A 12,569-nucleotide genomic window follows, 5' to 3' on the forward strand; every position below is an offset into this window, starting at 1 on the left:
TTCGTTCTTTCCATCTTGTTTTGGCGTGCTGCCTCAACTGTGACTCTCTTTCCTCCTTCGTTCTTTCCATCTTTTTTCGGCGTGCTGCCTCAACTGTGACTCTCTTTCCTCTTTCGTTCTTTCCATCTTGTTTCGGCGTGCTGCCTCAACTGTGACTCTCTTTCCTCTTTCGTTCTTTCTGTCTGTCTTGTTTCGGTGTGCTGCCTCAACTGTGACTCTCTTTTTTCTATCGTTCTTTCCGTCTTGTTTTGGCGTGCTGCCTCAACTGTGACTCTCTTTCCTCTTTCGTTCTTTCCATCTTGTTTCGGCGTGCTGCCTCAACTGTGACTCTCTTTCCTCTTTCGTTCTTTCTGTCTGTCTTGTTTCGGTGTGCTGCCTCAACTGTGACTCTCTTTCCTCTTTCGTTCTTTCCATCTTGTTTCGGCGTGCTGCCTCAACTGTGACTCTCTTTCCTCTTTCGTTCTTTCCATCTTGTTTCGGCGTGCTGCCTCAATTGTGACTCTCTTTCCTCTTTCGTTCTTTCCATCTTGTTTCAGCGTGCTGCCTCAACTGTGACTCTCTTTCCTCTTTCGTTCTTTCCATCTTGTTTTGGCGTGCTGCCTCAATTGTGACTCTCCTTCCTCTTTCGTTCTTTCTGTCTGTCTTGTTTCGGTGTGCTGCCTCAACTGTGACTCTCTTTCCTCTTTCGTTCTTTCCATCTTGTTTTGGCGTGCTGCCTCAATTGTGACTCTCCTTCCTCTTTCGTTCTTTCTGTCTGTCTTGTTTCGGTGTGCTGCCTCAACTGTGACTCTCTTTCCTCTTTCGTTCTTTCCATCTTGTTTCGGCGTGCTGCCTCAACTGTGACTCTCTTTCCTCTTTCGTTCTTTCCATCTTGTTTCGGCGTGCTGCCTCAATTGTGACTCTCTTTCCTCTTTCGTTCTTTCCATCTTGTTTCGGCGTGCTGCCTCAACTGTGACTCTCTTTCTCGTTATTTCCCCGACTCCCTCTTTTTCACCCAATCAGGAGACACTTACATAGATACTTAACTTCACCCAACCCCCACAATTGGTACCCCATTTCATTCAATAAACTTTATTTACACGATCTCCCAGTTATATATTCCTTTTGAAACCTGACCCAGGTTACACCCTCCCCCATCTAAAGTCTAGATGTCCCCATCAGACTCCTTTCACCACGTCTACTACAAGGGTAAGACACAAACCTAGCACATGAATTTGCATGGTGAGATGAACCTTTGGGTTTCTCAACTTCCTGAACCTCTGGTTCACCTCCAATCTGTAAAACTATTCCCTGGTATATCACAGTCAAAGGCACATTAGTTGGCTCCCCCATACGGTCGTAAGTCAGACGGATAACGGGCTTCAATAATAATAATAATAATTTATTTTATAGAACACATTAATAACAGCAGTCACAATACAAATTTAATAAAATATTACAGTACAATAAAACCAGAATAAATACAATAATAAAATTAAATGTAAATGTATCAACTTAAATTTATATCAAACAGAATAAGAATAAGAATAGTGATGTGTTTTAAGATGAGATTTTAAAGGTAGGAAGAAAGTCAATATTACGAATGTCTTGTGGGAGAGAGTTCCAGATGCGAGGGGCCGCTCGACTATCTATCTCTAAGCCCCATGGTAGTCAAGCGAGCAGGAGGTAAAATAAGATTGATAGAGGAAGAAGATCTAAGCATATGAAAAGGACTGGAGATACGAAGAAGATCAGAAAGATAAGGAGGTGCCAGATTATGGAGGGTCTTGTAAGTAATAAGGAGAATCTTAAAATCAATGTGATATTTAATAGGGAGCCAGTGAAGCTGCTGCAGGACTGGAGTAACGTGTTCAGCAGAAGGGGTTCTGGTAATAATATGAGCTGCAGCATTCTGAACCAGTCAAAGTTTGTGGAGGAGTTTGTGAGGAAGACCAGAAAGGATAGAATTACAATGATCAATACGAGATGTGATCACAGCATGAGCAAGAAAAACACGACAAATGTAAATTTAAAATGGAATCAACACAATAAAGTGAAGGATTCTGAATCATTTCTGAATCCTCTGTATGAATAAGGGATGAATGTCTTACTTTTGTGCAGTTTTAGGATGGTGTAGGCCATTGCTGTCAGAATCCTCTCTCCTTCCAAGATGTAGATGTCCCATAATCGTAACGTTAACGTGAAAGGGGTCTGCTCAGAAAAAGGAAAAAAAAATAAATCAGACATTCATATTATAATAGCTTATGACTCGTCTATTTATTGTATCAGTATGCTGCTGCTGAAGAATGTGAATTTCCCATTGGGATTAATAAAGTATCTATCTATCTATCTATCTATCTATCTATCTATCTATCTATCTATCTATCTATCTATCTATCTATCTATCTATCTATCTATCTATCTATCTATCTATCTATCTATATACGAGGGGCAGTGAAAAAGTTTGTGGAATTGTGATATAGTGGGAGAGTGAGAGATCAGATTACACGCACATTGTGGTGGAGGGGACTCAGCACGTCTGTAGACCAGTTACAACAGGTCTGGATTGGTTTCAGTGTGTAGTATCGTCATTTTAATTACCGTTTGAGTTAGACATGTGCATAGCCATTCAGCGCAATGTCGCAGTTCGAACAACGTGCTAAATCAGTGAAATGCTGTCCCGCTAGCGTATCTGAAGCTGATTTAGTCCCCAATTTGCAAATGAACTTGACGTTAGCACGTTACTCTCCTGCTATATCACAATTCCAGGAACTTGTTGACTGCCCCTCGTATACTTTTTCTTACTTGTATACGAAGTATAGGGAAATTATAGCAGGTTCGATGTCGAGATTTTGATGAAACTTGACGTTTTAGAACTCCCTGACTTTCTCGTATATGAAATATAGGGAAAGTATTGGAATCCTCTAAAAATTCATTTTCAAGAATTTGATTAATCTCAATGTTTTAATAATAATAATACTACATTTGATTTATATTGCGCCTTTCTCATGCTCAAGGCACTTCACAGAGTTTAAGAAAGAACGTCAGGATATACAGTATATAGCACTGTGTTTTAGACCTCCCTGAGTCTGAAAATACCATTTTTGGAATTATTTCTGTGTGTGTGTCTGTGTGTGTGATTGTGTATGTGTGTGTAAACATAATAACTTGAGTTCGCTTTCACTTTGGTCAACCAAATTTTGCATACAAGTATTAGGTACAAAACGTAGATTTCTATCAGCTTTTGGGCTATTTTGGTTAACCGGAAGTGCTACTTTACCTTTTATTCATGCAGCTGCAGAGTCCGATTTATTCAACCTTGATTTTATTATAATTGTTCAATATATTATTATTTTGATTTGATTTGTGGTTGATGGTTTTTTAATGTACATACAGTGCATCCGGAAAGTATTCACAGCGCATCACTTTTTCCACATTTTGTTATGTTACAGCCTTATTCCAAAATGGATTAAATTCATTTTTTTCCTCAGAATTCTGCACACAACACCCCATAATGACAACATGAAAAAAGTTTACTTGAGATTTTTGCAAATTTATTAAAAATAAAAAAACTGAGAAATCCCATGTACATAAGTATTCACAGCCTTTGCTCAATACTTTGTCGATGCACCTTTGGCAGCAATTCCAGCCTCAAGTCTTTTTGAATATGATGCCACAAGCTTGGCACACCTATCCTTGGCCAGTTTCGCCCATTCCTCTTTGCAGCACCTCTCAAGCTCCATCAGGTTGGATGGGAAGCGTCGGTGCACAGCCATTTTAAGATCTCTCCAGAGATGTTCAATCGGATTCAAGTCTGGGCTCTGGCTGGGACACTCAAGGACATTCACAGAGTTGTCCTGAAGCCACTCCTTTGATATCTTGGCTGTGTGCTTAGGGTCATTGTCCTGCTGAGAAAGGAACCGTCGCCCCAGTCTGAGGTCAAGAGCGCTCTGGAGCAGGTTTTCATCCAAGATGTCTCTGTACATTGCTGCAGTCATCTTTCCCTTTATCCTGACTAGTCTCCCAGTCCCTGCTGCTGAAAAACATCCCCACAGCATGATGCTGCCACCACCATGCTTCACTGTAGGGATGGTATTGGCCTGGTTGATGAGCGGTGCCTGGTTTCCTCCAAACGTGAGTTCAATCTTTGTCTCATCAGACCAGAGAATTTTCTTTTTCATGGTCTGAGAGTCCTTCAGGCGGGCTGCCATGTGCCTTTTACTAAGGAGTGGCTTCCGTCTGGCCACTCCTACCATACAGGCCTGATTGGTGGATTGCTGCAGAGATGGTTGTCCTTCTGGAAGGTTCTCCTCTTTCCACAGAAGACCTCTGGAGCTCTGACAGAGTGACCATCAGGTTCTTGGTCACCTCCCTGACTAAGGCCCTTCTCCCCCGATTGCTCAGTTTAGATGGCCGGCCAGCTCTAGGAAGAGTCCTGGTGGTTTCGAACTTCTTCCACTTACGGATGATGGAGGCCACTGTGCTCATTGGGACCTTCAAAGCAGCAGAAATTTTTCTGTAACCTTCCCCATATTTGTGCCTCGAGACAATCCTGTCTCGGAGGTCTACAGACAATTCCTTTGACTTCATGCTTGGTTTGTGCTCTGACATGAACTGTCAACTGTGGGACCTTATATAGACAGGTGTGTGCCTTTCCAAATCATGTCCAATCAGCTGAATTTACCACAGGTGGACTCCAATGAAGCTGCAGAAACATCTCAAGGATGATCAGGGGAAACAGGATGAACCTGAGCTCAATTTTGAGCTTCATGGCAAAGGCTGTGAATACTTATGTACATGGGATTTCTGAGTTTTTTTATTTTTAATAAATTTGCAAAAACCTCAAGTAAACTTTTTTCACGTTATGGGGTGTTGTGTGCAGAATTCTGAGGAAAAAAATGAATTTAATCCATTTTGGAATAAGGCTGTAACATAACAAAATGTGGAACAAGTGATGCGCTGTGAATACTTTCTAGATGCACTGTAATATCAAAATATAGTCATTGTCTTGTGGTTTACTCCTCAAATATCCACCCCCATATCTGAGTCTAGTCGAGGGGAGACCACTCCCGATTTCTTTTCATAATTAAAGATTTTCCATCCATTTTCCAACCCGCTGAATCTGAACACAGGGTCACGGGGGTCTGCTGGAGACAATCCCAGCCAACACAGGGCGCAAGGCAGGAGCCAATCCCAGGCAGGGCACCAACCCACCGCAGGACACACAAACACACATTTAGGATTGCCAATGCACCTAACCTGCATGTCTATGGGAGGAAACCCACACAGACACGGGGAGAACATGCAAACTCCATGCACGGAGGACCCGGGAAGCGAACCCAGGCCCCCTTACTGCGAGGCAACAGCGCTACCACTGTGCCACCGTGTCGCCCATGAAAGATTTTACTCTTCATTATTCAGAATCCTTTCCTGAACCAGGAGGTGAAGCTCATTCCAGCAGCATCTGCCACACTGTGGGAAGCAGTCAGTCCATCACAAGGCACATTAGTGTTGGATTGTTACTAAACGTTTGACTTCAGTATCGATACCAGCTCTCTTTCTCTTTCTGATTTCTGATATTTATAAAGTTATATCTTATTTTTACTATCCTTTTATATTCTTTTGAAAGGCACAGTAATCAGAGGTGAGTAACTCAGCATTTCATTACATATTGTACTGTTTGTATACTCTACAGGTGACAAACACAATTTGATTTCAAAGAAGCTCAGTGGACACCAGGCAGGCTTGCCGGACTGAACGGTAGCCCATTTAGTTTTAGATATAAATGATGTCGATTTCCACAAAACAAGAATACAATGGCAGACTCACCCGATCAATGAAACACTGCAGGAACCACTTAGTGGTATAAATTCCTGTCGTCATCTGTTCCTTATCCTAAATAAAACAAAAAAGCATTAGTACAAAGAAAAGTCGTCATCATGGTGGAAACATTTGCAATGAAATTGAACAATTAGGAGCAAAGACGTTCAGGCAACAATGAAAGGATCAAGTGCTGTCCCAGCAGATCTGAATCATCTAACTAAACCGGACCCCAAAACATTACACTTTGTGTGTATTCCAGTTTTGTTTCTTAATTTCATTTTTTAGTCTTGTTCTATGAGCTGTAACACTGAATGATCTGCACAGTGCACAGTAACAAAACCCGTGACACAACTGGGTCACCTTAAAGGCACCAGACACTGACTACAGCTGGCAGCTCCCATTGTGAGAAGAAACTTTTCGACAAAACGCAAATCTGGCTTTGCTTTTGAAATCTCGTTTCTTTGGAAGAGACTGTGCAGTAGATATGCTTCAGGATGTCCTGTGCCAACTGTGTGCATCGGCAAAAAGCACCATCTGTTTCACTTCTGACAAGGGTGCTGCTCTGCGTTTTGCCCCACTGCAGTGAGTGTTCTCGTTTTCATTTTATTCAGTAATCCCTGAACTGGATTAAGCAGGTTTGATAACGGAGGGACAGATTTTAACACTTAAAATGCTCGTGTTTAGACTGACATCGGCTACAAACGAAAAATCTATGCATATATTCATTTCAGATGACAAGAAACCAGAGCCAACTTTGGCACATCTAACTTTGGCACATGGTGTCGTATTTCAGCTGAAGTTCCTCTCCCTGGCTGAGGTTCAAATCCCTGCTTTATGTCTTCTTTGCTCATTTTTAATTCTTTTAAATTCTTCTTTTGCATATGAATTGTTCTTGGTATTTGACTGTGTCTGTATGTGCTGTTCATATTCCTAGTGACTTGTGGGTGGTTCCCCAAGAGGTGGGACCACCTGCTCATCACTGCAAAGGATGGGCATTCAACCCACAATCCCTTGCTGTTTATTTAAAAGCACTTGGGAGCTGGGGAGTGTATTGCCACCAGGGGTCACAAAAAAGACCTGTCTGTTATACAGTGCCTTTCATATCAATTTATCTATCTTGAAAGTTAATTTTTACTAACAAATATGATTTTCACTAATTGATTACATTGTATATTGATTATATTGAATGATCTCTGTAATTATTAACTGTTAGCTTAATGCCTTTAGCACTCTTAAGTAGCATTTTAACTGAAGACTCTTGATCTGTGACTCAGTCCCGCTGCCTCTTCTCTGCAAGGACAAGTATGGATAAGAAAACCAGCAGAATGTTGTGTAGCAGAATCCTGACTCCAAGGGTCTTGTTTATGAGTAACTAGTAAGGACATGAGATGTGAAACTAATCTCACACTTCTGTAATTGACAAAGTGTATTTTACAAGCGTTACCAGCATCTGTAAGTCAGGCATCTCTTTCCATGTACAGTGGAACCTCGGTTCACAAACGTCTCGGTTCATGTACAAATTGGTTTACGACCAAAAAGTTTGCAAAACTTTTGCCTCGGTTCACGACCACACACTTGGTATACGAACAAGCCAGTTTCCCCTTCGGTTTGTACGTGTTCAGTCTCTCCCTGTGCAGCGAGCAAGAGAGAGAGAGAGCGACACACACACGAGAGAGAGAGAGAGAGAGACACAGACACAGGCAGCGCCAGAGAGAGAGAGAGAGACACAGACACAGACACACACTCACACACACACAGGCAGCGCGAGAGAGAGGGCTGGACTCATAAGGTAGGAAGGCACTTAAAGAATGCACTGGGCTTGATTTTGTTTTCACTTCTGTTTACAGCGATCAGTTTATAGCGTGCATTGTTGCAATGTTACTTTTCTTGGTGGTTTAATAAATTACGGATTTTTGTAATGTTCATTTTTTTCCCTGTGCTTAAAACTCATTAAAAAAAAGTGTTTTTAGCCAGCGGTTGGTAGCGCTATAGCGCGAACTATTGCAGTGTTAGTTTTCTCTGTTGTTCAAGGTTTTCTCAGTGTTATTCAATGTTTTTACATTTAGTTTACTATTACGCTGTGCATTTTATGGTTTAATTAACTATATTTGTGCTTAAAAACTTAAAAAAAAATATATTTACATACAGTTCGTATGGTCTGGAACGGATTAATTGTATTTACATACAATCTTATGAGGGAAATTGCTTCGGTTCACGACCAAATCGGTTTACGACCAGAGTTTTGGAACGAATTATGGTTGTGAACTGAGGTTCCACTTTACTGAGTGGCTTCACATGCATGTCAATAAAGGTGCTCCTCTCATCCTGGAATGGCTTTATGATTTATCTTCGACAGTATCTTATCTGTTATATAGTGCCGATCCATCTATCTATCTGAAAGGCGCTGACAGTACACGATGGGCAACAGATAGAAAATATATTTTAATTATCGTATTAACTGTCTTCAACAGATACTGTGGCTAGCTATTAGTAGAATATTTTGTGAGCATGTCACATGTGAATGAGTTGGAATCCTGGCATTATGGTGTATCTATCCATCAATATATTATATAGTGCTTTCCTATCTATCTATCTATCTATCTATCTATCTATCTATCTATCTATCTATCTATCTATCTATCTATCTATCTATCTATCTATCTATCTATCTATCTATCTATCTATCTATCTATCTATCTATCTATCTATCTATCTATCTTATTGTGATGGGCAGATGGTCCCATTCCCGGCAGGGACGCCCCTGCTGCATCTGTTCCGAGGGAGCAGCCATGGACACTTCAATACCTCCCCCGGGACACTTGGTGGCAGCCTCTCTGGTGGACGATGATTCCCTAACCTGGCGCATGGCTCCATGGGAGATGGAGTCCTCCACAGCCTGGTTGGGGGCTCAGATGGCCGCTAGGGGGAGCTGCATGGAGTCTGCAGCCCGGCTGGTCGAATCTGCAGCCCCACCCAGAAATGCAATTAGGACCAGGTGGTCAAGCACCTGGAATGCTTTCCGGATGGGGTATAAAAAGGGCCAGCCACCACCACTCAAGGAGCCAGGGTCGGAAGGAGGAGGACTAAGCTTGAGGAGGAGTGGTGGGAGAGGAGAAAACAGCGTTATTGTTGTTGTGTGGAAAAGGAGTGCTTTTGGGACTGTGTATTGCCTGTGGGTCACGGGGAAGACGTGCGCCCCCGGGTGAAGAAAAATAAAAGCACTTGTGTTTTATACGTGTCTCTGTGTCGTTCTGTGCTGGGTCAGGCGCCTATATAGTGCCTTTTCTACACTATCTATCTATCATTCTGTAAGGCAAGCTGGCTGCCCTTGCACTTTAGTATCAGAGTTGTCACCCTGTGGTGAAGATGGCTGCACCAGAGGAACAGCGACGCTGTCAGACACTTTTTGTTGGCAGAAGGTCTCCCGGGAGTACAAATTAATCTCGCAGGTGTGCTCAGTATGGGGATAAAGTTCTCTCTTGTAGAGTCGTCCCTTGCATAATAAATCAGAGCCTATTAAACAAAACAACTGGAAAACTGGGGCCTTTACTATATCAAGCCCCCTGATACAGTGATACCACCATCCAAGCTCTGTCCTAGACACACACACAAATCCTCAGGAACTGTACAGGTCCAGTTCTTTCCGTAGTTTGCTGTTGTAGGCACAGAAAGCCAAAGCACCTTTTAAATGTAAAGTTTGGAGTAAAAATATGCCAAGCTCAGCCACACTCTCAGGAGAAATGAGTGATGGCACTTTTTGTGTTTTGTTTTCTCTTACATTCAGTCTTTTATTTTTACCACATCAGAGTGGAAATAAAAAAAAAATCCATCAACACAGAAGGTGGTTAAAGGAAGACGAGCAGCACCACATGCTGGCACAAGAGCTAAAAGTGCGACTGCGCAAAACAGCACGAGAATGAATGGGGGCACAGAAAACAGGAGGAGCGTTCAATTGAAAGAAAACGTTACCATGTGCTTCTTTAGCTTGGGGATCAGCTTTGATAATATTTGGTCGTGATGTGCTTGAAACCTCTGGAGTTTTGGAAATCCGGGAATAAAGAATCCTGTAGGGAGGTTGGGAATGGGAAAAGAGAGAAGGAAAAAAAAGAAAAGAGTGATTTGTATCAGCGATTAAAGGCAAATGAGCTGGAGGGCAAATGCAGTCACTCTGGAATCTGCTTACAGGATCTCACTTTTACTGACGTCTGCATCCAAGAGATTAAAACACACACACTGGAAACCAATTAATGTGAAATGCTAATTTAAACACAAGTGAGGAGCACTCTGCGTCTGCGGAGACAGAAGGCCTCATGCTAGGCGCTGCCAGACATTCTCGAAATGTTGGTTATCAGTATGGAAATCTGATTCACACTTAGTATTTTTAGATTACTTACAGGGAACACATTACAGATGCTAACATATGCAATCAGCCATACCGAGGAAATTCAAATATTCTACTGCAAAGTTACAACAGCATTTTAAATGTGGCTATGAATTGAGCTAAGATATCACGTGGATCAATCGGCCCATCAATATGGAGGACGAAGCTTAAAACAGAGAATATAAAGATCAACGAGTAGAGAATGGACCAACCACTAATAGATAGATAGATAGATAGATAGATAGATAGATAGATAGATAGATAGATAGATAGATAGATAGATAGATAGATAGATAGATAGATAGATAGATAGATAGATATGAAACGCACTATATAGATAGATAGATAGATAGATAGATAGATAGATAGATAGATAGATAGATAGATAGATAGATAGATAGATAGATATGAAACGCACTATATAGATAGATAGATAGATAGATAGATAGATAGATAGATAGATAGATAGATAGATAGATAGATAGATAGATAGATAGATAGATAGATAGACGTGAAAGGCACTATATGATAGATAGATAGATAGATAGATAGATAGATAGATAGATAGATAGATAGATAGATAGATAGATAGATAGATAGATAGATAGATAGATAGATAGATAGATAGATAGATGTGAAAGGCACTACATGATAGATAGATAGATAGATAGATAGATAGATAGATAGATAGATAGATAGATAGATAGATAGATAGATAGATAGATAGATAGATAGATAGATAGATGTGAAAGGCACTATATGATAGATAGATACAGTATCTCACATAAGTGAGTACACCCCTCACATTTTTGTAAATATTTTATTATATCTTTTCATGGGACAGCACTGAAGATATGACACTTTGCTCCAATGTAAAGTAGTCCGTGTACAGCTTGTATCACAGTGTAAATTTGCTGTCCCCTCAAAATAACTCAACACACAGCCATTACTGTCTAAACTGCTGGCAACAAAAGTGAGTACACCCCTAAGTGAAAACTGTCCAAATTGTGCCCAAAGTGTCAATAACCCTAACCCCTAACCCTAACCCTAACCCGTGAATGCCACATGTGATGGTGGAGTCGTGGCTTTGTGGCTACAGACCTGCGCTGGTGTTTGGTTTAAATCCCATTACTATGGTGGTCCCTGGACTGAGGCCCTTAACTTAAAAAGTGCTCCAGGGTGTTGTACAATGGCTAATCTTGTGCTCTGATCTCCAAATGTCATGCGAAGTGACAATTTCCCCTCGGAGATTAACAAAGTACATCAAAAATCATAATTTAAATAGTAATACCATTAACATAATGCGGCAGAGTGCTCATCCTCCTAAGGTGTTTTATCCTTTCTTTCAGTTATTCCATTTTACAGGCAAAAGAAAGCCCTTTGAGCTGCACTGTAATGAATGCATATTGCTATGTCAATAACGTTACTATGATTATTAAAGACGGCTTCAATCCTCACCATGCATTGCATGCTTCTGGTTGGTGAGAAGCTGGGAGAGTGCCCAGAAAGCATCTTCTTCATTTAAATACATGAGTAATATGGCTGCTATCTGGCTCATTCCTTGGCAGTAGCTCACCTCCTGCAAGACAACACACATCAACAGCTCAAAACATTCACTGACATGGCCAGAAGGAGGCGCCAGAGAAAAGGCACAGCGGGCACAGGTGCCAAGACGTTCTTGTATTCTGGAAGGGCATTTCACAAGAGGTACAAATGAGGCAAAGCTGTTTTGCAATTAAAAAATAAAAACACGAAACACTCTCCATATGTTGCATCTCAGAAGACAGGATGATGAAGGCGACTTCCGTCTGGATTTGTGCCATTTACCTGACATCGTCTTTGTAGAGGCTGCGGTGCTTCAATACAATCAAGCATATAACATCAAACTTTCTAGCCTACAGAACATGTATCATTAAATAAAAAGCGTGTGCTGCTATATTTACATGTCACCCCCCTCACCCCCCAGCTCTGTGTCGCTTCGTAGATTTAATACTCACAGTGTTATAAACAGAATATGCTGCCAGAACGTGGAACAGAGCCTGCTGCCTGCGGAGAGAAAAGTCTGGTTACAATATGCTTTGCCTCATTTCTTCCAAACTAATGAGAGCAAACCCGAAGCAAGGAAAACAAAATGCCAGCTGTTATTTGATATAGCGCCTTTCAGCACTACCAAAGAAATTACAAGGAGAAAATGTTAACATTTTACAGTTAGACAAAGGTTGGCTAAGTGAGCTTCTCCGTGTAAGAAGTGGGCTCCGAGTCTGCATGACTGGAGCGACTTTACAGGCAACTGGATGAGCTGAGCATTTAGATAGATAGATAGATAGATAGATAGATAGATAGATAGATAGATAGATAGATAGATAGATAGATAGATAGATAGATA

General features: G+C 41.2%; 1 protein-coding gene across 1 annotated transcript in view; it reads right to left on the bottom strand.

Annotated features, from left to right (window-relative positions):
- Nucleotides 1–12,569, bottom strand: part of LOC114647433 (USP6 N-terminal-like protein) — a 284,398-nt gene that overhangs the window by 24,566 nt on the left and 247,263 nt on the right. Inside the window, exons 9-13 of the mRNA XM_051923606.1 lie at nucleotides 12,181–12,229; nucleotides 11,642–11,762; nucleotides 9,772–9,866; nucleotides 5,809–5,874; nucleotides 2,091–2,190 (exon numbers count right to left, since the gene is read on the bottom strand). Coding sequence (XP_051779566.1) covers nucleotides 2,091–2,190; nucleotides 5,809–5,874; nucleotides 9,772–9,866; nucleotides 11,642–11,762; nucleotides 12,181–12,229 — 431 coding nt within the window. The remainder of the gene's footprint in view (nucleotides 1–2,090; nucleotides 2,191–5,808; nucleotides 5,875–9,771; nucleotides 9,867–11,641; nucleotides 11,763–12,180; nucleotides 12,230–12,569) is intronic.

The sequence above is a fragment of the Erpetoichthys calabaricus genome, chromosome 2 (genome assembly GCF_900747795.2).
Source record: "Erpetoichthys calabaricus chromosome 2, fErpCal1.3, whole genome shotgun sequence".
In the NCBI taxonomy this organism is placed as follows: Eukaryota; Metazoa; Chordata; class Cladistia; order Polypteriformes; family Polypteridae; genus Erpetoichthys; species Erpetoichthys calabaricus.